Genomic DNA, 24,091 nt, shown 5'->3' with positions numbered 1-24,091 from the left:
GGTGACAATCATGATGTCGCATTGCATGTCTATCACATTACTGAATCGTACAGTACAGCAGCAAGCAGAATGAAGTAACGGTATGTATGAGGCAGTTGATAGCAGCTCGTTTCGATATCAACTCTTGTGGGTTTACGACGAACACATGATCCCTGCTCGGAGATAAGAATGTGGAGGAATCAAGCGACATATCTTCGCACTGGAGTTCAATTCAATTCATCTATCGTCTCTTCGTGATATCTCATGCTGAATTACCCTGTCCCATAAAATCAATCATCCACTCGCGAATATCTGGCCCGCCAGTTCCCCCAACCGTCGATGTGCGCTGCGCCAAATCTAGGTCTAAATCCATGGTCGGATACGCAAATCCCTCTTCCCAAAGTCCAAAGTCCATGCCCGTGCTCACGCTCTCGTCATAAAATGGTTCGTTCAGTGCATCATTATTGACCGCTGGAAAGTTGAACGGTCCTTCTGCACTGCCTACGGCGGTACTGTATGCTGTGATGGGGTATGGAGCCATCGATATACGCGGCGTAACTGTTCCCTTGCCATTCATTGGAGTGGCAGTTTGAGAGACAGGCGTCATCATAGCGAATTGCTGCTGATGGGCGGTGGGAGAGAAAATACTCGAGCCCGAGTAGATGTTCGCCAGCAACTCATACCGAGCGCCCATATGGCTATTCCCTCGCTCGCCCATGTTCCTCAACAGGCCAAGCCCAGCTGCCATGGCCAAGTTGTTGGCAGCATTGTCAGGAAATGCCGTGCATACCATTACGAGCACAATCGTGGCAGAAAAGATGTGCTCCCCGTCCATGTAGCCATATGTTGCTAAAGACAGTAAGTTAGAAAACTCGTGGCCAACCAAAGCAAAGGGAGACATTTGTTTCGATAACTTACCAACCAAATCTCGTTGCGCCACAATGGCCATCATGTTGATAACATCCTGCGCCGCTCCAATGCACATGTCAATGACTCTCACCGTCGTCTGCGAGAGCCCTTCTTTCCAGTCGCGCTCCTTCTCAGCCGGACCATCGCCGCTTCGAATCGCCTTCAAACGCTTTTGGACCACATGAAATAGCAACGGCCGCACCGTCATGTTGATGCACTGATAGTAATGTGCAAATGCCCCAACACTCTCACGACTAAAAGTCAGCTGTGCAGGATCGAAACGCAGCTCATCGGGCAGCTCGCGGTTCCATTTCGAGAGAGAGAAGATGATGCTCTGCACTGACGCCATGAGGCTCTTGCCGGATTTTGGTGCAGATTTGTTTGATCTACGGTATATCGTCATGTGAATCTGGCCGAGAATGCGGGACAACTCGGTGTAATGTCGCAGCACCACGGCAGGACAATACTCGGCGTCTCCTGGGAGTAGCGAGGGCATGTCTACTCCGATGTCCTCATCCTGGATAGTGATGGGATTACCGGACTTGACGCACAGAATCCTATCCAAGCTGTAGATAGACCACCAGACTCGACGGCGATGTTCTCTTTCCGCTTTATCTAGAACTGGTCCCTGCTGTGAACTGTAGTGAGGGCTCACTTCTTGATGCAGCCCGAGTGAAATGGCCATGCGCAAAGCTTTGCCAATATACTGGAACGCAGCATCTCGTCGATTCATGTTTTGCATAAAATATCCCGCAAGCGCCAAAGTCTCAACGCATAGAATAGACCCTTCTTCATGGGTCTCGGGAAGGAGATTCAGCGCATCTCTAAAGTAATCGAACCCGGGAGGCCCTCGAAAATCTACCCATTGATTCACCGAGTACAGCTGCCCAAAGGCAAGGATCAGGAGCACCTTGGCGTATTCTAAGCACGCCGTCTTATCGGAAGGATCTGGCAATCCGCTATAAGCTTCAACAAGCAAGCGCTCAAACGAGTCCCTCGGATCGGTAAAGGCAAAAATGGTGCCGATATACATGTACTGTGCTGAAAAGAGCCGTCGTGCCATGTCAATGGGGGGCAGCCGTGAGCGAATGCTGAATACGACTTGTCGCCGTGAAGGCAGAGCGTCAGGCTCATAGAAATTGTTCACTAAGTCGAGACTCCCATCATCACCCTGGAAGCCTGACAACTTTCTCACATTGCGAAGGAAGTTGTCTGCTGATGCAGGGCCCTGGAAACCTAGAGGAAGATTAGAGATTGGAAAATTTCATCTTATAAAATATCGCGAAGGGATACTTACTTGTTGAGGGCTTGTCAAGGCTCAGTTGAGTAAAAGGCTCAAGTAGAGGCTGCTCATCTTCAAAATCGTCGTCTTCATCATTGGAATTGCGGTGGCGGATTGTGGCAGTCGAGCCACTGGGCTGCATGCCTGCATAAAAGGTCTTAGTAAAAAAAATTCATCCCGTTGAGAGCCCGCATCAAATAAAAAGAAGCATATGTGAACTTACTGTCTAAGGCTTTCGCTTTCGCTTCGAGCTCTCGCAAATAACTATTTGACCAGAATTAGTCTTGGTTCGATGCAAATAATGAAATACCATTCGGACATACGATTCATTAACCAGAATCTTTCGCGCTCCTTCATAAACACACTTCAATCGAGAATCACGACATCTCGAGCACGTAGGCTTCTCCTTGGAGCAGTATGAGCGTCGCTGGCGGCAGTTCAGACAACTGGATGAGAAGAATGAGAAATGAGTATATATCCTAAGTATGCATGCCGAGAAAAGAGTTCCACTCACGCAACTGGTCTTGAAGTAAACTGCTCCGCAACCTGCCCAGGCGAATCCTCTGGAGTTTCCATCGTATGACAAAATCTTTAAAGTCTATGAAATTGCAAAACGAGTATCACCACTCGTAAATCTGCTTGACTCGGACGAACCCTGCGAGATGTGGGCCATCGAGGAGAACAAGGCCCTGTCTTGTTGCTGTATTTGACTCTTCCAGACCGAAGCGAGCTCCAGCATAAGAGCCTCAGCCTGATCGCGAGCCCGCTGATCGCAAAGGCCTCCGAAAACGCGACGGGCTTCTATCCCGAGATAGACGCAGACATCAATGATGGAAATCTGCCTACCCCAAACTCCTTCGCGCACACAGATAGACAGACAGCCGCAACTCAGCCGCAGTCCCGGGTATCACAATCACCAGCCAAATGATAAGCCTCGTCGACAGGGCTGGATTCCCGGCAAAGGTGAGCCTTGCCTTGTTTCGTTCGGCAAAATCCAGTGTCACCTGCGTCGGGAAATCCAGCGTCATCTGCGTCGGGAATCGACCCCGACAAGACTCCTCATCTGCAGCACACATTAACCTCTTCTTGGTTTAGACCAGCTCTGGCGATTCATTCCGGGGCTGCGACTCCATCTCGGGGACCCACACCGGCTGCCCACCGGATTTTGTGCTTCCGCACTCGCGAATCAACGGCTGTGGATGTTGCGTCTGGGGGAGCGCGGAGGAGATTCCGACATGCGGAGATGGAATGTGAGATCCAGCAGAGAGATGGAGACAATTTCAAAGTGTCGTGCACGCTTTCAACTTTGCCTCTTCATCTTCTTGGCAGAGAAAGAGAGAGCGAGTTTGATATAAAGGACTAGCTGCTTGCTGCTTTGCTGTTGGACTCCATCAACCACACAACACCCAATATACCCAATCATGGCCATCAAATCACTCCGTATCCGAGTCTCAATCGACAGAGGTGGCACCTTTACTGATGTGCACGCCTCAATCCCCGGCAGAGACGACATCATCCTCAAGCTCCTCTCCGTTGATCCCGCCAACTACCAAGATGCCCCAACAGAAGGCATCCGGAGGATCCTGGAGCTGGTAACGGGAGAGCAGCTGCCGCGAGGCCAGCCCCTCGACCTCTTCCACTTTGAGTCCATCCGCATGGGAACCACCGTCGCCACAAACGCCCTTCTAGAGCGCAAAGGCGAAAAAGTTGCCCTCGTCACCACAAGGGGCTTCCGCGACCTTTTAGCCATCGGAAACCAATCGCGACCGCAGATTTTTGATCTGTCAGTGTCACGACCGGAAGTGCTCTACGACCATGTAGTAGAGGTAGATGAGCGCGTCACCATGGAAGACTACACAGAAGACCCAGACTCGGTCAAAACCACCCCCACAGCCCAAGATTCACAGCTCGTCGCCGCAGTCACTGGCGAGACTATTCGGATCCTGCAAGAGCCTGATCTCAGCGTGATCCACAAACAGTTGGCAGAAGTTTGGAGCCAGGGCTTCCGCTCCATCGCCGTAGTCTTCATCCACTCATATGCCTACCCAAACCACGAGCTTCTCGTCGGCAAGCTCGCTTTGGAGATGGGCTTTTCCGTCACATTGTCATCAGAGCTCCAGCCCATGATCAACGTGGTACCACGAGGAACATCTGCCATTGCAGACGCTTACCTCACTCCCATCATCAGAAAATACATTAGTTCCATCGAGGCGAACTTCCGCGGCGGATTCTCTTCTGCAGATACCAGAATCGAGTTCATGCAGTCAGACGGAGGCCTAGCGGATTACCGCAAATTCAGCGGCCTCAAGGCTATCCTTTCAGGCCCTGCGGGCGGCGTCGTTGGCTACGCCCAAACGTCGTGGGACGAGGAGGAGAAGCGGCCCATCATCGGCTTTGATATGGGCGGCACATCGACAGACGTGTCCCGTTATGCAGGTGTCTATGATCACGTTTTCGAAACCACCACAGCCGGCATCTCTATCCAGTCCCCGCAGCTCGATATTCACACAGTCGCCGCAGGAGGTGGTTCTATCCTCTCCTGGAGAAACGGCCTCTTCAACGTGGGACCCGAGTCTGCATCTGCTCACCCCGGCCCAGCCTGTTACCGCAAAGGCGGCCCATTGACCATCACAGACGCAAACCTGTTCCTGGGCAGAATCTTGCCAGAGTACTTCCCCAAAGTATTCGGCCCCAAAGAAAACGAGCCGCTGAATCGCGAAATCGTCGAGCTCAAGTTTGCCGAGCTCACAAATGAGATCAACAAGGACAGAACGGCCTCTGGGTTATCCCTCTTCTCATCGGAAGAGGTGGCTCTCGGATTCCTGAAAGTTGCCAACGAAGGCATGGCGGGACCTATTCGCGCTCTTACAGAAGCTCGTGGCTACGATGCCGCTGACCATCATCTTGCTTGCTTTGGTGGTGCAGGCGGACAGCATGCTTGCGCGGTAGCCAATGTCCTAGGCATCTCTCGGATCATCATGCACAAATACTCTTCCATCTTGTCTGCATATGGCATCTCGTTGGCAGATGTCGTTCACGAGACGCAGCGCCCAGCCGCGATAGTCTATAGCTCCGAGACAGAAAGCGAAATCCGATCTCAGCTCGAGGGCCTAGCCAGACAGGCAACGGATGCTCTGGTGAGCCAGGGATTTTCAGTGGAACAAATCACACACAATTCTTACCTCAGCATGAGATATGCCGGGTCAAATAGCTCCCTCATGATCCTCAAGGGCCAAGACTGGGATTTCAAGCGGGAGTTTGAAGATGCTCACAAGCGCAGCTTTGGATTCCACTTCCCTGAGAAGGATATTATCGTGGACGACATCCGCATCCGAGCTGTCGGTGGAACCGGCGCAAAGCAGACCAAGACTCCGTTTGCCCAGATGAACAAGATTCAGAGCCTCCGTCTCCCTTCACCCAACGCCGATGGATCAAATCCAGTGTATTTCGAAGGCTCTGGACGTATGGACACGCCCATTTATGAACTTCAGAAGCTCCCAGAGGCATCGCGAATTGCCGGCCCGGCACTCATCATTGACAACACCCAAACCATCGTCGTTGCCCCCGGGACAACAGCCACGATCCTAGACAGCTACGTCGTCATTGACGGTGCGCTGAACGCCAAGGGGTCCAAGACAAACGGGGAACAGGAAGAGTTCAGTCCAATCCAGCTCACAGTCTTTGGCCATAGGTTTATGGGTATCGCAGAGCAGATGGGCCGCACACTGAGGCGAACCGCCGTGTCAACCAACATCAAGGAGCGTCTTGACTTCTCATGTGCCATCTTCAGCCCCGACGGCGGCCTCGTCGCAAACGCACCGCACGTGCCCGTCCACCTGGGATCTATGCAGTTCGCAGTTCAATACCAACACCGTCTTTGGGAAGGGAAGCTCCGTGATGGCGATGTGCTCATGTCGAACCACCCTTCATGTGGTGGCACGCATCTTCCCGACATCACAGTCATCACGCCCGTCTTTGATGGAGACAAGCTCGCTTTCTACGTTGCCTCTCGTGGCCACCATGCTGATATCGGCGGTATCCTCCCTGGCTCCATGCCTCCCACCTCGTCAGCGCTCTGGCAAGAAGGTGCTGCTATTCAATCTACCAAGCTTGTTAGTGAAGGCCGTTTTAACGAGACAGAAGTGGTGAGACTGTTGCTAGAGGAGCCTGCCCAGTATGAAGGTTGCTCAGGCACCCGAAGACTGCAAGACAACATCTCGGACCTCAAAGCCCAAATCGCAGCCAACGCAAAGGGCATCTCGCTGATCAAAGGCCTTATTGAGGAGAATGGCCTGGCTTCTGTACACAGATACATGTATGCCATTCAGCATACCGCAGAAGATGCTGTTCGTGCTCTGTTGAAGGACACGCGCGCCAAGTATAGCTCTGAGCCTCTTGTTGCGACCGATTACATGGATGATGGAACGCCCATCCATCTGTCCATTAGCATTTCTCCCGATGGATCTGCCGTCTTCGACTTCACAGGCACCGGCCCTCAGGTATTGGGCAACACAAACGCCCCCATGGCCATCACACATTCTGCCATCATCTACTGCCTACGCTGCCTGGTATCATCCTCCATCCCCCTCAACCAAGGCTGCCTGTCACCCATCAAGATTGTCATCCCGGAAGGCACCATTCTAAACCCCGGAGATGGTCTCGCTGTTGTTGGCGGCAATGTGCTGACATCCCAACGCGTTACCGATGTCGTCCTCCGCGCATTCAACGCCTGCGCTGCCAGTCAAGGCTGTTGCAATAACCTCACATTCGGCACCGGTGGAAAAGATCCCGTTACAGGGGAGCATAAAGAGGGCTTTGGCTACTACGAAACCATTGCTGGCGGATCCGGCGCCGGGCCTGATTGGATCGGACAGAGCGGTGTGCACACACACATGACAAACACGAGAATCACCGACCCTGAAGTTTTCGAGAAGAGATATCCGTGTATTTTGCGACGCTTCGAGCTACGTAATGGCTCAGGAGGAAAGGGCCGCAACGGAGGCGGCGACGGAACCGTTAGGGAGATTGAATTCCGTGTTCCCGTGCAATGCTCTATCCTCAGCGAAAGAAGATCACGTCGCCCTTACGGTATGGAGGGCGGAGGCGACGGCGAGGCTGGTCTCAACAGCATCAAGGTTACAGATGCGAAAACAGGGCTCAAGAGAGTCATCAATCTGGGAGCAAAGGCCACCACACGACTCAACGCTGGAGAGAGCGTCGTGATTGAGTCTCCCGGAGGAGGTGCTTGGGGGCGAATTTAGGTATGAGCAGAAAAATATGTACCAATAGTTTCTTGAATTGGGTTTGTTAGTACGGCATGATAAACAAAGGCTATCATTAGTAGAATCCTGGATTTGGGATATCTGCCAGATATGTAATAGAATTTCTTTGCTCTTTGGGAGTAACGTGCACTTTTTTTTCGTTGGTGAGATAAATTCTCTGCTCAACAGCCAGATCAGATAAGAGAGCCACGAGATGGATCTGCAAACTTGAACCCACTGCTTCCCACAGAATAAAGACGAAACGTTAAAATAGAGACGTGTGCAGATCACGATGATCATTGGGTAGTAAGTAAAGGACAGAAAAAACGAGGCAGAGAAGATTTCAAACACCCGTGCCTTGAATAATACGCCTACAAACCCTAGTTCTTTAAGTACATGTATCTGCTGCTATATTTACAGGTACTATATTTATATTTCTTTAGAAACTGCTATTACTATGTCTATATTCATCCAGTATAGTATTATTTTTATACTGCACGCGTCTAATAAGTTGATTAAGTGCTTATTGCTGAATATACCTCCCTTAGGTATGCACTTATTCATTTCGCGGTCTCGCTTTTTCTAACTTCTGATTTGGTAGGTAGTTAGAGAGGCAGAAAGTCAGCAGCACTATGTTAGTGTTGGTACCAGTATTACTCTACAGCACTAACAACAATTCGCCAACTCAGGCTAGCCGTCGATAATTTCACGCGAGATCTCGGAGGGGCCCGAAAGCCGCTAGAATGCTGATGATTTGCTCGTACGCGAGGCGGCCCAAGCTCTGCTGCTGAGTTTCAAGAGCAACGTGGTGCGACATGATTGTGTTTGCCGCCCTTGAAAGCATGAGCCAGAAGGGCGGGCTGTCATTGTTGTTTTCGGAGCAGATCAAAGCAAAGAATGAGTGAGACAAAGAGAAAAAGCAGATGATCGCAGGTGATTCGTTCACGTGCCTCGTATTTTCTAGCTAGGGTGAACAGAACTCAACCTAGACCATCCAAAGATCCGAGTTGAATGCGATGGAACACACAAGAATTGGATCATCTTTTCAGGCTCAGTCAGGCACCGTCAAAGCGCTCGCTAAAGCGCTACACTAAAAAGCTAGCGGCGTGGCCTCTACCCAGTAATTTTGCCCGCTAGCAAACCAAGTGCCAGGCACCATGCAGGAACAGACTCATTGGCCACCAATCAGCTGCCGGCAGGAAATGAAGGTATTTTAAGGTGCACACCAAAGGAGCGGCCGCAACAACCCCTGATGGGTCTTTTTTCGCTTCAACTTCTGCATCGCATGTACTTGACCATCATGGGTTATATGTGGAGGTACATACAACATCGGCCGCACAAGGGTGCAGCAGCACGTTTGAGCGAGGGCATGACATCGCGACGAGTCAGGCTTTCTCTCTGCTTGGACCCTGGACAGCCAGGGGGGATGAATCGGTTCTGAACAGTATTGCGGAGGAGGGGCTCGCTTTGGACCGTCGAGCGCAGATCGCTCTGCTCCAGCTAAGAAAGATCTGCCCTGTCAGCCCGTATTTGGATGAATGGAGACGGCAATGTGACCAAGAAGAGGCGGCTGCAGCGGTTGGGCTGGGACGACACGACTTGGGACGATATTTTGCTGGGGATGGCGGTTTGGGTTTGGCGATGCCTGCAGAACTGACATGAGACTGTAATACTAGCTGAGGTGATCAATTCATTTGGGAGGACATGGCAAGATTAACCTGCGGAGTAGGTGGTCAAAGTACGAAACGAAAGAACACACTCGACTCATGGAATTGAAAGGAACCAAACAAAACATGAGGTGAAACCGCGGCATCCTCAACCGCATTAACTTTGCCCTCTGCGACAAGCCTGGCAAAAATTTGGGCCCGGCCTCGTACGAAGTACCAAATATGACACACCTTAATTTCAACTGCGTCCAAGCGCGACTAAACCCCAGGTCGTGTCTACCTGCTGATGCCACCATCCCCCCCCAATCCCTTCATGTTTCCTCTACCTGCACGGCCCTCGATGCCGGCCCCATATTTGTTTGGGTGGCACTTGAGAGCACTATTGGCTGCTTGTCTTGGATCAGTCGCCCTCCAAGCCAGTCCGCCCTGCGATGGCGCCTTAGCTGGGCTGGGCTCGTTTTTCTCAAATCGTTTTGTTTCGCCTCCTCGCTCTTCTTTCTTTCTCCTTCTCCTCACCGTCTCCTCAAACGTTTCTGCTCGTTTCACAAACTCCATCAACAAAAGACTTCGTTGGCAAAGTCTTGTCCATTCCTTCACTTAACGCATCTCTTGGATATCGATTGTCCATTTTTATACGCTCATCACACTCATTTGCATCACGCAACAACAACAAATCGCATACCACACCACCATAACCGCTCCCTCCAGCGCATCTCAAGGTTGGCAGCACACACATCGTTCTAGAGAGTGTCATTTGCTAACTACTCGCAGTATTTCGAACATTTCGAGTGAATCACCGCAGATATCCATCATCTTGCCTGATTCTACCGCTATACTTGCGCTTCACTTTCACCCATCTCTTCGCGACGCTTAGATAGCCTGTGCGCAGATCACACCAAACCATCAACAAAAAACACCAAACCTCGAAGAATCAAGATGAAGTTCTCCATGTTCGCCGTCGCCGTTCTGCCGGCTCTTGCTCTCGCTCAGTCTACCACCACTGAGACGTCGACGACCATCCTGACCAAGACTGTCACTCTCAAGAAGGTCCACACGGTCACTTCCATTTCCACTACCGCTGCTCACAACACCACCACTGCCGCTGCTACCACCTCAGCCAGCCATCAGTCTGTCGGCACTGCTGTCAGCTCGACTGCTTTCCACCCTACAACTGTTGCCACCTCTGGCGCCCCCATCGCTACTGTTACCAAGGGCCCCCAGAGCGCTGGTGTTGCTCTTGAGGCTAGCAAGTTCGCTCTGGCCGGTGTTGCTGGCATTATCATGGTCGCTTTCTTGTAAATCTCTGCGGCTTTGCAAAGATTTAGAGTGTGGACATCTAAAGGGGATGACGTGGATTACTTCTTGATCCACTGACAACTATCTTGACTTCTTCGCTCGTTTCTTCGTTTTCCTTTGTCAGCTTGAAATAAAAAACACATTCTTCTGTATGACAATCTACGAATATCTACGACCCGCCGACGACTTGGCAACGTGCTTCCGCTGGAAAGGGACGGGTTCTTTTCGTCCACAAAGGCCTGGCGGTCTAATTCATTTCTCATTTTACCCTTTTTGCCTGTGTTTACGCGCGCCAATGGCGCTGCTGAGCTCACAACCCCTATTGATGATTTATTTCTTGGATATCCTTATTGTCCTCGCTGCCCCTACTCATTCATGAAGCAGACGCTGGCTGCTGGTCATTCCCACAAGTGGAATTGACTCGCCCTTCAAGCAAAAGTCAGTTGGCATCTCTTCATATGACTAGGAAGCAGCATCCAGTGTGTGCGAGCACACTGGCTGGGATCTAACTTCAATTCAATTACATTTTTCACCCCAACTTGTTTCTGTCATCACCTTGCACTAGGCGATTCTTCCATTCAAAAATCTTTGGATCTGATACCATGGGCATACATTCAGCATGCTGATGTACTTCTATTTCACGGGTGAACGGGCACTTTTTCGCTTCTGTTGGTGATACCCCTTTTATATATTGGTGATGAGATAGTCGAGGCTTGGTGAAGTCTGAGGCAATATTTCTCATGCACCGCTTGAGAAGAACTCGCACAGCTGCACTGTTGTTCTCGACTTGATGGCTTGTAGTCTTGGCGTACGTCCTCTGGGGTTTCATTCGGATGCTGGAGTTTTGGGGAGAGGAGGCTTGGTGTTACTGTGAATAAGGAACTGCAATACATACACATTGCCGTACATTACACTTTTGTGATTTGTTTGCCATCATTTGATTGTGACTGAAATGCTTTAGACCTCAGAAACGGCTACTAAATACAGTACATAAGGTGTCGGCGCATTCAGTGCACTGGTTCGGCGCATTTGGCCGCTCCACCAATTCCACAGAGACAGTAAAGCCCAGACTTGAATGCACAGCCCTTATAAGAGAAAAAAGGCATATTACGCCATATAGCAACGAAATCAAAAGTCGATGTGTCATAGTTGCCGACTCAAAAGAAAAAGGCTTCTTCATGACTGATTAATAAAGAGAAATCCCTATTGGCGCACCCGGGCCAAATCGCCGGCTTGCGGCGCAACCATGCGGGTCCCATCGGCTCTCCAACTTTTTCTCCAGAGCTCTTCACTAATCAACTAATTCATCTTCCATCACCCACAACTTCACCAGGCGGGATTCTCGGAAGAGCCTCGCACTCAGAAGCTGCAGCCTCGATAATCTGCATATTCACAATGGCTTCAATAGCTCCATCGCTCCAGCGAGCCCAGGCGCCCATGCGAAGGGCTCTGGCCGCTTCTCCCGCCCTCCGATCCTTCGCCACTCTCCCCGACGCCAGCAGCGAAGCTCCCAAGACCTCTCGACCCCGAACATACTTCAAGGATAAGACCGTTGCGCCCTTCTCCGACTTTGTTGCGACGTCGTCTCCCGCGCAGGCTCTGTCGCCCAGCGATGCGTACGCTCTCAAGACGGCCGAAGTCGGCCCTGCAGGCAAGAAGAGAACCATCACACGACTGCCCGAGTGGCTCAAGACGTCCATCCCCGCGGGCAACGACAACTACAAGAAGATCAAGAGCGATCTGCGCGGCCTAGGTCTGCACACCGTCTGCGAGGAGGCGCGATGTCCCAACATCTCCGAATGCTGGGGCGGTTCCGACAAGAACGCCGCAACGGCCACCATCATGCTCATGGGCGACACGTGCACTCGCGGCTGCCGCTTCTGCAGCGTCAAGACAAGCCGTGCTCCTCCTCCCCTGGATCCTCACGAGCCAGAGCATACTGCAGAGGCCCTCGCGCGATGGGGCCTTGGATACGTGGTGTTGACGAGCGTGGACCGTGACGACCTCATTGATGGAGGCGCCCGACACTTTGCGGAGACAATTCGCAAGATTAAGCAGAAGAAGCCGACATTGCTCGTCGAGGCGCTGACGGGAGATTTCGGCGGCGACCTGGACATGGTCAAGATTGTGGCGGAGAGTGGTTTGGATGTATATGCGCACAATGTCGAGACTGTGGAAGGCCTGACGCCGTATGTGCGTGATCGCAGAGCCACGTTCCGCCAGAGCTTGAAGGTGTTGAATCACGTCAAGGAAGTGAGGGGCAACGATGGCATCATCACCAAGACTAGCATTATGCTTGGTCTGGGAGAGCAAGAGCACGAGGTCATGGATGCTCTAAGAGGTACGTCTCCAATTCCAAATCAGAAACTTAAGAGAACAAACACGATATCTAACAAACCACAGAATTACGAAAGGCTAATGTTGACGTCGTTACCTTTGGACAATACATGCGTCCCACCAAACGACACCTCAAGGTCGAAAAGTACGTCACTCCAGATGAGTTTGAGATGTGGCGCCAGCGTGCTCTCGACATGGGCTTCCTCTACTGTGCAAGTGGACCACTTGTTCGGTCATCCTACAAGGCTGGCGAGGCGTTCATTGAGAACGTTCTCCGAAAGAGAGCTGGTGACAAGGCTGCCGCTATTGCGGGCGAGGGCCTCGGCAAGGCGGTGGCACTTGATGCTACGAAGACGCAGTAAGATACTTATACAAAGAAGAAACTATCATTCGTTCGGGAACAAGGCGTTTTTTGCGAGGATGGATTCCTATTTAGAGGGTTCACGATTCAACGATTGAAATAGCGAGAGTCTTCAACAATGGCTCTTATAGATGCTGTAGAATTATCATGTACCTAGGGGTTTAATATATGAGTATCGTCCCTCTCAGAAAATAATCATCAACAATGCAGTAACGTAAGATGACTGAGCGAGATAGAGGGGGTATCAGCTCGATTCAACCAAAATTACTCGTTTTCCCATATCCGCTTCAATGCCGTCAACCCAATATACATGGCCTCCTCCGTCCGAATCGTTCTGCTCCCTTGATTCGGCATCACGTCAACCCAGTGATCAAACAACTCCCTCGTTTTCCCACCCTGGATGCCCATTCCGCCAAGCTCCTCGTCATTCATCGCCGCATACTCAATGCCGCGCGGTCCACCGAATACGATGAGAACATGGTTAAACTGCACACGCTTGCCATATGGAAACTCTTTACCCACGGGAGATCCTCTCTCAGACGTGCCGATGCTGACGTCGTATCCGCCCTCGTAGGGAGACTCGGTGAAGACGGCCGAAAGGGAGTTTGCCTGTCGGACGGTGTAGCCCCAGTAGAAGCCGGCTTCCGTGCGAGGCGCATGGGGGTGAACACATTCAGCAGTCTCAGACCCGTCTTCCGAAATCTTGAGCGTGACTCTCGTCTTGGGAGGAATGTCCTCTTTGATCTCGACGGGCTTATCTAGACCAATTTCTACCAGCGTGCCATCGCTCGACTTTGTCATTCCCGCAATAGTTACTCCTTCTCTGTATATCATCGACTCCTTGATATGCGGGTGGTGCGGCGTATCAAGACCGGGTAGGGACGACGTCAATCGCAAGTTGGGGTGCAGAGGGAAAAGCGCCTTGCGCATAAACGGCGGCGCTTCCAGATACGATAGCACATGCGTTAAGAAGTGGCACGGGTCTGTATCTCCGGTATAGACGGATTTATCGGTATTGTGCGGGCGAGTGTTGACGGGAGAGTCGTCAAAGACAATGACTTCGTCGATGGAGAAGATGGCGAGAGCGCGGGCAATGCGACCCGGCACAGCGATCCGCTGCTCGGCCGTGGCTAGGCTGGAGACATTCTGTCAGTAAGTCTGTCTTTCTGGAACCGAAGAGTTGAAAGTGAAGGGGAATTAAGCACATACGTTGCGATTGTGCTGCTGGGGAATGCTACAGAGACAGTCCATTCCCTTCCCTCTGAAGCTTGGAGATTGACGGGGCGGAACGCCTGTTGAGCGTTGCCGCCATTGTGGGCGGTTTTTCTCTTCTGTATGCTCAATTAGAACTTAATTTCATCTTGAAAGCACTCAGGAATCATACCTTTGCCTCGCGCTCTTGGTATGACATGGTGGATGTATCTTTTGTCACTGAAGTATGCAGATCATATGCCGGCCAAAATCTCGTCTCAAAATATTTTGGTAGTATTCTGCCGGAAGCTGGTCCACTTTATCTTATACCGCCTACCCCTTCTGTAACTGCGTCATCGTCGGTCCTCACTGCCAATCCTAATGCAATGCATACCCTATAAATGTTGACGTTTGAGGAAATATGGTAAACAAGATCAAGCAAATATCGTGGTCACCAACAAGAATTCAGATAGAGAGAAAATGATAGTCCAACGATTGTATCTGTTCATGTCCGATGTATTGAGTAAGTGATGTATCCTGAAATTCGTATGACATTTTTCAGGCCAAATGGCAAGCAGAGGACAGAAAAATCGAGACTGAGAAAATTTCGAAGACCTACGCGCTGAGCTATATACCTGCTCTTCAATCACCTGCTCGTATATATAGGTACCTAAAGTATTCGAGACGTCCATCGCAGCATGCGTAGCCAAGGCGGTAAAAGACGAAATGCAGACGCAGATTGACACCTACGAAGAGAATCGGAAACGATCGAGGGAAGACGAGGAAGAGGACATGCAAGACGAGGAAGAGGACATGCAAGACGAGGAAGAGGACATATTTCTCTAGTAACTGTTATTGTAGTTATATATTCTTAATGTTTACTGCCATAGTCGTTCCCATCTAGTACTTGATATTATTTTCATACAACACGAGATGCTGAATAGCAAAACTTGGGTACTGGCTGAAGTTTCCTTACAACGGCACCACTTGGTGAGCTGATTGGGCGCTCATATTGCTGAATGCAAGGCATGTATGTATTCAGTTTGCCGTCGCGCTTTTTCTGACATACCGGCAAGCACGTCAACGATCAAAGAGTATACGAGCACTTACATTCCGTCATCGGCCTTGACCGCCTTCTACATAAGGATCAAAATTGGCAGAACGCCCCTCCATCCGCCCCTCCATTGGAAGTTTCGTTCTCTCTGGGAAGTACCTCTAGGTACTCCTTTGGCTGTACATTTGGTTTGCAAATAGAGTATTTCGTGGTTGAATCTTTTTTGTCTTTGGTATGAAGGAGGAAATCGTATTCGTGGGAAAAACTGACTTATTTTGCATAAGTCTGCGAGTAAAAGATATACAGTTTTAATGATTGGAAATTCTGCATCTCTGACTTTTGGAGCCATTGCGCTTGTACTTCAGGAACCGAGCTAGCTGCTTGTCCATCAAACTTCGACGCCGATCCTGCGTTTTATATTCCTTTCATAACAGTCACAGGAATCCCTCTCGCTTTCTCGCTCAACACCACAGACAATTGTCTTCAGTCGCACATCATGCCTATCAAGGTTGTCCTGGGAGCCCAATGGGGTTTGTCACATCCTTTCCCTTATTTGGTGCCCCGCGCGGGTTGTAACGCAGACGTCTTGTCACTAACTCAATTGCGTTTCCATAGGTGATGAAGGAGTGCGTTTGACCATTTGATATGTCATATTGAGCCCTAAACTGACCTATTAAACGTCAGAAAGGTAAATTAGTTGATATTCTTGCGCCTGAAGCTCAACTCTGGTAAGTTCTTTACGGGGAAGAAGGTTGTTGTTTGTGTTGTTGTTTCTGGATATGATGGGAGTCGATAGAGGGCGAATATGGCAAGGAGTCAAACATCATGCTAGCAATATAGTATCACTCTAGACCATATTCACCCTCTGTTTATATTCTTCTTCTATATCTAGAAACTTATTCCCTCCTAGCACGTTCAATTTCACGACTAGTAGACGCTGACTTGATGATAGCGCGAGGGCCGCTGTAAGCCAAACACCCTATGTAACGGCGCATACAAAATACTGAACCGAGATTCCAGGGAGGTCATAATGCAGGTCATTCTATTATGTGAGTCTCGTCCACCGTGCTATTCTACCACCTTTTATGAACTATATCGCTGACCACCATCGCCACAGCGCCAACGGTGTTTCGTACAGGTATGCAGACGCCGAATCAAAGCACCGGTTTGTCAACTAAACGATTAATTGACCAACAATAGCTTTCACCTACTTCCTTCCGGCCTCATCAACCCGAACTGGTACGTTATCAACAATCGCCCACCTTTGATGAGCAGACGCTGACTTGACGGTAGCATGAACTTTATTGGCTCCGATGTGTAAGTCGCTCGAGCTCATTTCTCTGCAAGACGAGTGAGTGTTGAGCAAGTACTGGACCTGTACTAACGGTATCCGACTGCAACAGCGTCTTCCATGTGTAAGTCTCACAAATCCGGTGTTCTGTGCCATCATGCCGCCCTGCTTAGCGTGCAATCCGTTTGGTGTATCAATGCATAGCGGCAATGCTGACCATTTCTAGCCCTTCGTTCTTCTCAGAGTTGAAGCAGCTTGAAGAGGTATTTGCCAATCTGGCAGCTATAAAGAAATCGTTGCTCACATCAGAAATAGAAAGGACTTCCTAATGTCTATGATCGGATCCTTGTGTCTGACAGAGTCAGTGACCCACGCAGCACTGCCGCGTTGTGTCATACAATTGTTAACTTGTTGCACCTAGGTTCATATCAACTTTGACCTTCACGCCGCTGTCGATGGTCTCGAAGAGGTCGAGCTAGGAGGTAAATGATCTATAACTAATGTTCGTGTTCACGCCTAACTTGATCAGAGCGCAAAATCGGCACCACTGGCCGCGGAATTATAAGTCTACCTTGTTTACATACCTGCTAACATAGGCTAACATTACTGTGAACGGACCCTCATATAGTGTAAGTATATATGGGCATTGTCGTCCATGAAAGCAATACGTTTATACTGACATTAAACTTGATAGACCAAGGCTGCTGTAAGCATTTAAAGTCCCAGAGCACCAACCATCACTAATCAGGGATTAGAGAAGTGGAATCCGTTTGGCCGACGTGTTCGACCAAGAACTCTTCGAATCAAAACTGCGTCGACTGGCACATGGCTACAAGGCCCGTTACGGCGATCTGCTCAAGTACGATGTTGAGGAAGAGATTGAGAGATTCCGAGGATACCGTACGGAGCTCGCAAAGTATGCCATTGATGGGTTGAGCTTTATGTATTCTGCGTAAGTAACCTTCGCGGCGCGGTATCGAGAGAAGCATATGAATGGATCAGTGTCTAGGATAGTTCCTTTGTCTTCCGACGAACCTTTCCCCCATAAATATGACAAGAAGCTAACCGTTATAGTCAAACGAGCAACATGAACATCATTATCGAGGGTGCAAATGTTCGTCATCAGCCCCAAATAAGTTGTTTATTTACTGACCTAACCGGGCCGGTAACAACAGGCCGTAATGCTCGACCTTTCGATGGGATCATACCCCTATGTCACTTCGTCCAACACCGCAATTTCTGGCATCATCGCCGGCTTGACGCTCAACCCCAAGGCCATTACAGAGACCATCGGAGTGGTAAAAGCCTGTAAGTAATATGAATAATCACTGGACCTTTTGGCCAGTAGCCATATTGAAACAACCCTTTACCCCTAACCACTCCCAATGGCTTGTAGCAGATGCTGATGACTATAGACACTACACGTGTTGGCGCTGGCGCTTTCAAGACGGAAGATCTCGAAGAGTACTGTCACCCTATCACTACTCAGCTTTGGAATCGAAGCAGACTGACCATGTGCGCAACAGGGTTGGAACAAAGCTCCAAGAGGTGGGCCGAGAATGGGGAACATCTACAGGCCGAAAACGCCGCTGTGGCTGGTAAGTTCTCTCTCTATAAAAAATATCGGATACATAGCTAATTGTATAGGCTCGGTATGTCAACACCTCGCCGTATCAAAACTGGTCGATACTTACTTGGACTTTATAGATCTCGTTGTTGTGAAGCATGGCCACATGGTCAACTACTACACTGCGTTGAACTTGACTAAAGTAAGCCTTACAAGAACTACTCACTACTCGGAAAGGATTAAAAAGTTGACTCTTGATCTAGCTCGACGTGCTCGATACCTTCGAGACAATCAAGATAGCCATTGCATACAAAGATAAGAGCACAGGCCAGGTAGGAAACTGTTGTGGTCCGAGGTCTTGAGGCATAGCTGAAAGTATTAGGAACTTGACTATTATCCGGCGGACCATAACATTCTAGATAACGCCGAAGTCGTTTACCACGAAATGCCTGGGTGGAACAAGCCGACGACCAACGCCCGGACATACGATGAGCTTCCCAAGGAGGCCCGGGACTACATCGAGGTACATCTAATTTCAACTGCGGATGGATCTGATGGTATTTACTGACTGTCTCTTTAGTACATTGAGAAGTTTATTGGAGTAAAGGTTAGTTGGCTCCTTTCCCTAAACTGGCTTTGCTTGCACTGGCTTCAAGAAGTATGCACTGACTTTGAGCAGGTAAAATGGATCGGTACTGGTCCTGACCGTGAGGCTATGATCACACGTAACTAAGTGATTTGGTGAGTGCTTCATGTTCATACTCGTTACCGGTGACGAAGTTGACTTCGGAAGCTTTTCTGCGCCTCAAGTGCTTGAAGCCCGTAGCTGAAGCGCTCTGATAGGTGTTTATAGAGAATCGATAATGCGCAACCCAATAGATGAATATTTCGGTTCTTATTATCCCACATATACACTTGATAGATTGTTCAGCCGATGCCCAAGACCTGCTGTAATGCAGAATGTGACTAATAGCGTGTGATATCGTTGGAAACTATAACGCGAAATAATGGATGTGTCCGACGCTGCGGATCCGTAGTTTAGTTCGCTACAGTACAGCTTGATGATAGTGCCGCTACCACCAGCAGCATCGTTTCTTTGAATAAACATCATAAACACTGTTTATGTTGAATGTACACTTTGCGATAATATTTAGTTTTGTGTCGTAGACAAGCATCAATCTCATCAACCGCATGGCATCAATATCATGCTAGCTATTGAAAAAGTTAGTCATCAAGTTGCCTTATTTGAGGTGTCCAGTGACATTCTTAGAGGACCTAGCGCGCCAAGGTACCTGGAATATTACGCCATAGGCCTAGCCGTAGCGCTGTACCACCAATTACTCAGCAAACATCCATTGATCAAGACGGGCGAATGCGCAAGCTGGCCACGTTCAAAGAACCTTCAGTCACCAACAACAGCAGAGTCGCAACCACAGCAATCGATAGAATCATTCGGCACCTACGAGCGCATCTTCACAATGAGCGGCCCCATCAATATCGGATCGGACGGCGAGTGGCAGTCGCTGCTGTCGGGAACCACCGTCGTCGTCGCAGATTGTACGGTATCTCGTCCGTCTTGCGCCAGCTCGACTAACAAAGCATCACAGTCTACGCCGATTGGTGCGGTCCCTGCAAGATGATTGCGCCGCACTTTGAGCGCCTCTCCAAGGAGCACTCGCGCCCGAACAAGGTGGCCTTTGCCAAGGTTAACGTCGACAACCAAGCCAACATCGCCCGCACCCAAGGCGTCACTGCCATGCCCACGTTCAAGATCTTCCACAACGGCACGGCCGTCGAGACCATCCGCGGCGCCAACCCGTCGGCCCTGACCGAAGCCATCACAAAGGCCGTCTCGCTCAGTGATGGTGGCAAAGTCGAGGACGTATTCAAGACTCCCGGCAGGACGCTCGGCGGCGAGGGTCCTATCCCCGGCCAGGGCCGTCACTGGAGCGTGACGCTGCTGCTCAACATCATCATGATGTTTGTCGGGCTATACCTCACGTCTTTATTTTCGGCACGTAACAAGGAAGCGTAGGAAGAGGGAGGTGCGAATTTACTGACTGGCGAGCCAGATTGATTCGTACAAGGCGGCGGAACAGTCCATGTTCAACCCGAAGAGACAGCAGCCACCGTTGAAGCCGGCATCGGCTGGAGGGCCGGCACCAGCAGGAAGCGCTCGGGCGCAACAACAAAAGTCAGCCATTAGGACACTAGCTGATTTGTGATTTGTTATAATGCGATGGAAGTTGAATGGTCGGAGAAGCTGTCTGTGATTCTGTGCGTGAGCGTTCTCTACCTACACTGCGTTAGCTATGCCAGCATACGAGGGACTATGCTGCTATATGATGAAGCGACAGCTATTAGTAGCAACCCATAATCTGATTTGAAACCTGGAAGGAAAAGACAATACATGTTTGTTATTAATGACCCCGCTGCAAACAACAAAATCCCTTGAGGGCAAAGAGGTCGGCCCAAGCCAGCTATCTAACGTATTATCGCTCCGTATAATACAAAGCCATTCTGGGTACGCCGGTAGCCATTCTAAGTACGCTGGCTGATAAAGGAAAACCCTAGGGAAAACCCTCTGGGAAGAAAAAAAAAACTTAAGTACTTGGATTCTTTTAGAGAGAGGGCTTTTCTTAGGGTTTTCCTATATCAGCCGGCGTACCTAGAATAGCTACCGCCGTACCCAGAATGGCTTTGTATTATACGGAGCGATAATACCCGACGTTATATGAAGAAGAAGCAGCATGAGTGGCATTTGATGTCGGGTGTTAATGTCCATCTTGTTAAACTGGTTCAGTGGGCCTAGCGCTGATTGACCTCTCACATGCGAGCTATCTCCAATCATAGCATCACGTGACTGCGACAGCTTGAAAAGTTCCAAGAAACCTTATATCTTTCAAGCAAGAAGCAGCCCTTTTCTCGTGCTCAAGTTGTGTGCAAGAAAAGAAGATGCTGTCACTAAATGGGCTCAAGAATGCTTGCCCAAAGTGCAGCTACGCATTTCTCTTCACAGCACCAAGGCAGATTTCTTCAGCATCAGTGCGAAGAACAGCTGCCCCACGCATACAAATTCAGCGAAGCTCTTATCAACTAAACAGACGATGTTTTTCTATTTCGAACGTTGCTCTTCATGAGCCAACAGATGTATCAAGGAACCAATCTTTGGAGGATATTGAAAAGGTTGTTCGAGAAGCAAAACAGCGCTTTCGAGACACGCTTCCGAAGGGTTATCTCAGCGATGAGGAGTATGCGCTCTACGAACGGCTTTATGGCCCACCACTTCGTGAGACTGCTCCAGAAGATGTTGGAATTCCAACTCACGCCGATATGGGGGGGCAGTCATCACGAGTGAATGATGAAAGGACGTTGTTGCGGCAATTGGAGGAAGGAGGCTTTGAAGAAGTCACCTACGAACTACCTTACCAGCAGAACGATGTTGCGGAGGCATCTACAGAGCCTGAACAACCGTTGGCATCTGATTCTGCACTAGAAACTATTGAAGAGTCACCAGGATACGTCGATGCTGTGGCAAGAAACCCAAGGGAGCATGAGGCGTTGCAAAGATTGATGCAAGACTTCAAGGCCGCGCAACAAAAACAAATAGAGGATGAGATTGCAGCAGCGAGGGAAGAAGCCGAAGCAGAGCAGGAAGCATATGAAATGGACGAGGAGGAAGAAATATTTGAGGAACCAGACCAGGCCACGGATAGCCTAGAGAGGGACATGAGTCTGGGTGAGACGCGACGATTCCATCCTTTCACTTTGCAAGGCAGATTCCATGGAAGCCCAGTCGAAATTGCACTACCTCAAAGCGCACTCGTTACACCTATTCGGGATCTTTTGGATCGAACTCATTTGAGCCACGTCAAGACGGCCGCCGAAGCAGCCTTTGGTGGGCAAGGACTGCCGACTTCACCGTCAACACCGGAAGGAAGAAAAAACGGGCAGATGGGCGGCGTTGGTTTGCCCCCTGATCAAAGACACATGACGGAAATTGAGGCAGATGCGTTTCTAGCTGGCTATCTCCCCCCTGCTTATGCCTCTGTCACCTCAGTCTTGCGAGAAGTGCGGAAGCGACTAGGCGGTGACTGGATTCAGCAGCAACTCAAAAAGAAGGAAAACGCAGGCCTCAGTGTATTGGACGCTGGAGCTGGCGGTGCTGGTCTCGTTGCCTGGGAGCAAATTCTCAATACGGAATGGGATTTGTTAAGAGAAAAGGGCGAAGTAACGGGTTCGCAGCCCCCAGGAAGAAAAACTGTCATTACTGGATCAGATCGTCTGCGTCACCGACTGAAAAACTTCCTCCACAACACAACCTTTTTGCCTCGGTTGCCAGATTATGAACACTCGGGAGAGATGCAAGGTGAGCATCTCGATGCCGGCAGTAAGCCGCAACCTCGAAAAAGCTATGATCTCATCATCGCTTCTCATCTTTTCCTCAAGGAAAAGCAGGATCATTACCGTCAGGCCATCTTAAACAACCTATGGACTCTACTCAATAAAGATGGCGGGGTGCTCATCGTTATTGAGAAGGCCCATCCCCGAGGATTTGAAGCTGTCGCTCATGTCCGAGATACACTCCTGAAGCAGTTTCTTCTACCTCAAAACGGCGAGCCCAGTATCCAGACGGAAGAGCTAAACCCAGCATTCCACAAAGAGCGGGAAGCCGGTCACATTATTGCACCATGCACTAACCATGGGACATGTCCTATGTACAAAGAAGCTGGCAAGAGCAAGGGTCGAAAGGATTATTGCTACTTCAACCAGCGATTTACACGACCCACCTTTTATACCAAGATGCTGGGCAACAGCTCAAACAACCAGGGCGAGGTAGAGTTTAGCTATGTGGCGATACAGCGTGGCCGCTCAAAGAAAGACCAGCTTCCAGGATGGAAGGCCACTGAACAAGCATTTGCAGGATATGAACACTCCCAAGAGAGTCCGGATATGCAGACCTTGCCCAGAATGGTCTTGCCGCCATTAAAACGCAAAGGCCATGTCACTCTGGATGTCTGCACGCCTGAAGGCAAGATTGAACGATGGACGGTGCCCAAGAGCTTCAGCAAGCTCGCCTACCACGACGCAAGAAAATCACACTGGGGCGATCTCTGGGCCCTGGGTGCCAAGACAAAAGTTTCTCGAAGCGTCAGAGTGGGCAGCGGAGTAGATGATGGAGGCAAGCGAGCCGAAGGCGGCAAGAAGCCTCGCAAGGTCGAGATTACAATGGACGGAGGCCGTCTGTCGGCAAATGAGAAGAATGCGCGCAAGGAACGCCGGAACAAGGGCAAGCACGCTAAGCAAACCGACCTGATTAAGGAGATTTTGGAGATGGAGGACCTGGAAGAGCAAGAGATTGAGAGGGAGATGGACGCAGAGGTAGAAGAAGAGTTGAGATTGGATGAGGAAGACAAGCGGAGGAAGAGGTGATGATGAAAGTGTATGCTGTTAAGGCACCCTGTATAACATGGATGGAACCAAACTGTATAATAGTCTGAGCATTGCCACGGAGGTTTTATGAGACATTTATGGATTACAGAACAATTGACTGGGCAGATCGCCTCTTTTATCAACACAATCTTTGCAGATCAAGTTATCTTGACAACTTGAGCTGATCATTAGCAGCGGCCATCTTCATCTCAACTCCACTGTTATTTTTGGGCTGGCGGGGGACCCTGAGCTAGAATAGGGAATTAAGCGTGCCGATTAAGCATAGTGGGAGCCAAGCTTGCCAAGGTCAGGGACCGACCCGCGCATGGGCTGAAACAAGCAACTGAGCATCCGTGCTGTAATGGACTGAATTGATCCTGCAAACGCCGTAATAGACTGATGCGAAGATTTATTGCCTATATTCTTGCAGATAATATTACACATCAATAATATATACATGCAG

At 49.9% G+C, this 24,091-nt stretch overlaps 7 protein-coding genes across 7 annotated transcripts; 5 read left to right on the top strand and 2 right to left on the bottom strand.

The window, feature by feature from the left end:
* Positions 1 to 197: 197 nt before the first annotated feature.
* V8C40DRAFT_243681 (Zn(II)2Cys6 transcription factor) lies at positions 198 to 3,181 on the bottom strand. Its single transcript, XM_083215491.1, has 6 exons — positions 2,685 to 3,181; positions 2,494 to 2,616; positions 2,394 to 2,434; positions 2,186 to 2,314; positions 898 to 2,124; positions 198 to 828 (listed from the first exon to the last, which is right to left on the bottom strand). Exons 1-6 carry the CDS (start codon positions 2,744 to 2,746, stop codon positions 242 to 244), a joined length of 2,169 nt encoding a protein of 722 aa, XP_083073491.1. The 5' UTR covers positions 2,747 to 3,181; the 3' UTR covers positions 198 to 241.
* Positions 3,182 to 3,496: 315 nt separating this feature from the next.
* Positions 3,497 to 7,692, top strand: V8C40DRAFT_243679 (5-oxo-L-prolinase). Its single transcript, XM_083215490.1, has one exon. It carries the CDS (start codon positions 3,592 to 3,594, stop codon positions 7,429 to 7,431), a length of 3,840 nt encoding a protein of 1,279 aa, XP_083073490.1. The 5' UTR covers positions 3,497 to 3,591; the 3' UTR covers positions 7,432 to 7,692.
* A 1,404-nt stretch (positions 7,693 to 9,096) lies between these two features.
* Positions 9,097 to 10,259, top strand: V8C40DRAFT_211401 (uncharacterized protein). The gene is made up of 2 exons (XM_083212114.1): positions 9,097 to 9,817; positions 9,870 to 10,259. Exons 1-2 carry the CDS (start codon positions 9,321 to 9,323, stop codon positions 9,970 to 9,972), a joined length of 600 nt encoding a protein of 199 aa, XP_083073489.1. The 5' UTR covers positions 9,097 to 9,320; the 3' UTR covers positions 9,973 to 10,259.
* V8C40DRAFT_211395 (uncharacterized protein) lies at positions 9,939 to 10,425 on the top strand. The gene has a single exon (XM_083212113.1). The coding sequence runs from the start codon at positions 10,035 to 10,037 to the stop codon at positions 10,395 to 10,397; it is 363 nt and encodes a 120-aa protein (XP_083073488.1). The 5' UTR covers positions 9,939 to 10,034; the 3' UTR covers positions 10,398 to 10,425.
* Positions 10,426 to 11,680: 1,255 nt separating this feature from the next.
* On the top strand, positions 11,681 to 13,475 carry V8C40DRAFT_243675 (lipoate synthase). Its single transcript, XM_083215489.1, has 2 exons — positions 11,681 to 12,735; positions 12,798 to 13,475. Exons 1-2 carry the CDS (start codon positions 11,790 to 11,792, stop codon positions 13,091 to 13,093), a joined length of 1,242 nt encoding a protein of 413 aa, XP_083073487.1. The 5' UTR covers positions 11,681 to 11,789; the 3' UTR covers positions 13,094 to 13,475.
* V8C40DRAFT_211382 (putative RNA methyltransferase) lies at positions 13,274 to 14,611 on the bottom strand. The gene is made up of 3 exons (XM_083212112.1): positions 14,477 to 14,611; positions 14,302 to 14,423; positions 13,274 to 14,227 (listed from the first exon to the last, which is right to left on the bottom strand). The coding sequence occupies exons 1-3, from the start codon at positions 14,501 to 14,503 to the stop codon at positions 13,357 to 13,359; spliced, it is 1,020 nt and encodes a 339-aa protein (XP_083073486.1). The 5' UTR covers positions 14,504 to 14,611; the 3' UTR covers positions 13,274 to 13,356.
* A 1,756-nt stretch (positions 14,612 to 16,367) lies between these two features.
* Positions 16,368 to 23,628, top strand: V8C40DRAFT_274587 (mitochondrial small ribosomal subunit Rsm22-domain-containing protein; the record flags this gene model as incomplete). The annotated part of the gene is made up of 20 exons (XM_083220620.1): positions 16,368 to 16,390; positions 16,455 to 16,475; positions 16,538 to 16,576; positions 16,631 to 16,654; positions 16,855 to 16,891; positions 16,944 to 16,988; positions 17,050 to 17,097; positions 17,225 to 17,257; positions 17,384 to 17,580; positions 17,703 to 17,742; positions 17,804 to 17,936; positions 18,044 to 18,226; positions 18,336 to 18,397; positions 18,459 to 18,527; positions 18,578 to 18,718; positions 18,776 to 18,802; positions 19,560 to 19,752; positions 19,803 to 20,175; positions 21,354 to 22,118; positions 22,182 to 23,628. The coding sequence occupies 20 exons, from the start codon at positions 16,368 to 16,370 to the stop codon at positions 23,626 to 23,628; spliced, it is 3,900 nt and encodes a 1,299-aa protein (XP_083073485.1).
* Positions 23,629 to 24,091: the final 463 nt, after the last annotated feature.

The sequence above is a fragment of the Trichoderma camerunense genome, assembly GCF_050948025.1.
Source record: "Trichoderma camerunense strain CBS 138272 chromosome Unknown V8C40scaffold_8, whole genome shotgun sequence".
NCBI classification, from domain to species: Eukaryota; Fungi; Ascomycota; class Sordariomycetes; order Hypocreales; family Hypocreaceae; genus Trichoderma; species Trichoderma camerunense.
This window is presented reverse-complemented; position numbering and strand designations above follow the sequence as displayed.

Bases quoted from the DNA above. Each gene is read 5' to 3' on its own strand.
- V8C40DRAFT_211395 (XM_083212113.1), top strand. From the start codon at position 10,035: ATGAAGTTCTCCATGTTCGCCGTCGCCGTTCTGCCGGCTCTTGCTCTC.
- V8C40DRAFT_243679 (XM_083215490.1), top strand. From the start codon at position 3,592: ATGGCCATCAAATCACTCCGTATCCGAGTCTCAATCGACAGAGGTGGC.
- V8C40DRAFT_243675 (XM_083215489.1), top strand. From the start codon at position 11,790: ATGGCTTCAATAGCTCCATCGCTCCAGCGAGCCCAGGCGCCCATGCGA. The intron at 12,736-12,797 runs GTACGTCTCCAA...AACAAACCACAG, and splicing joins GGTCATGGATGCTCTAAGAG to AATTACGAAAGGCTAATGTT.
- V8C40DRAFT_211401 (XM_083212114.1), top strand. From the start codon at position 9,321: ATGACACACCTTAATTTCAACTGCGTCCAAGCGCGACTAAACCCCAGG. The intron at 9,818-9,869 runs GTTGGCAGCACA...AACTACTCGCAG, and splicing joins TCCCTCCAGCGCATCTCAAG to TATTTCGAACATTTCGAGTG.
- V8C40DRAFT_211382 (XM_083212112.1), bottom strand. From the start codon at position 14,503: ATGTCATACCAAGAGCGCGAGGCAAAG. The intron at 14,424-14,476 runs GTATGATTCCTG...TTGAGCATACAG, and splicing joins ACCAAGAGCGCGAGGCAAAG to AAGAGAAAAACCGCCCACAA. The intron at 14,228-14,301 runs GTATGTGCTTAA...GAATGTCTCCAG, and splicing joins CCCAGCAGCACAATCGCAAC to CCTAGCCACGGCCGAGCAGC.
- V8C40DRAFT_243681 (XM_083215491.1), bottom strand. From the start codon at position 2,746: ATGGAAACTCCAGAGGATTCGCCTGGGCAGGTTGCGGAGCAGTTTACT. The intron at 2,435-2,493 runs GTATGTCCGAAT...CTGGTCAAATAG, and splicing joins AAGATTCTGGTTAATGAATC to TTATTTGCGAGAGCTCGAAG. The intron at 2,125-2,185 runs GTAAGTATCCCT...ATCTTCCTCTAG, and splicing joins CCTTGACAAGCCCTCAACAA to GTTTCCAGGGCCCTGCATCA.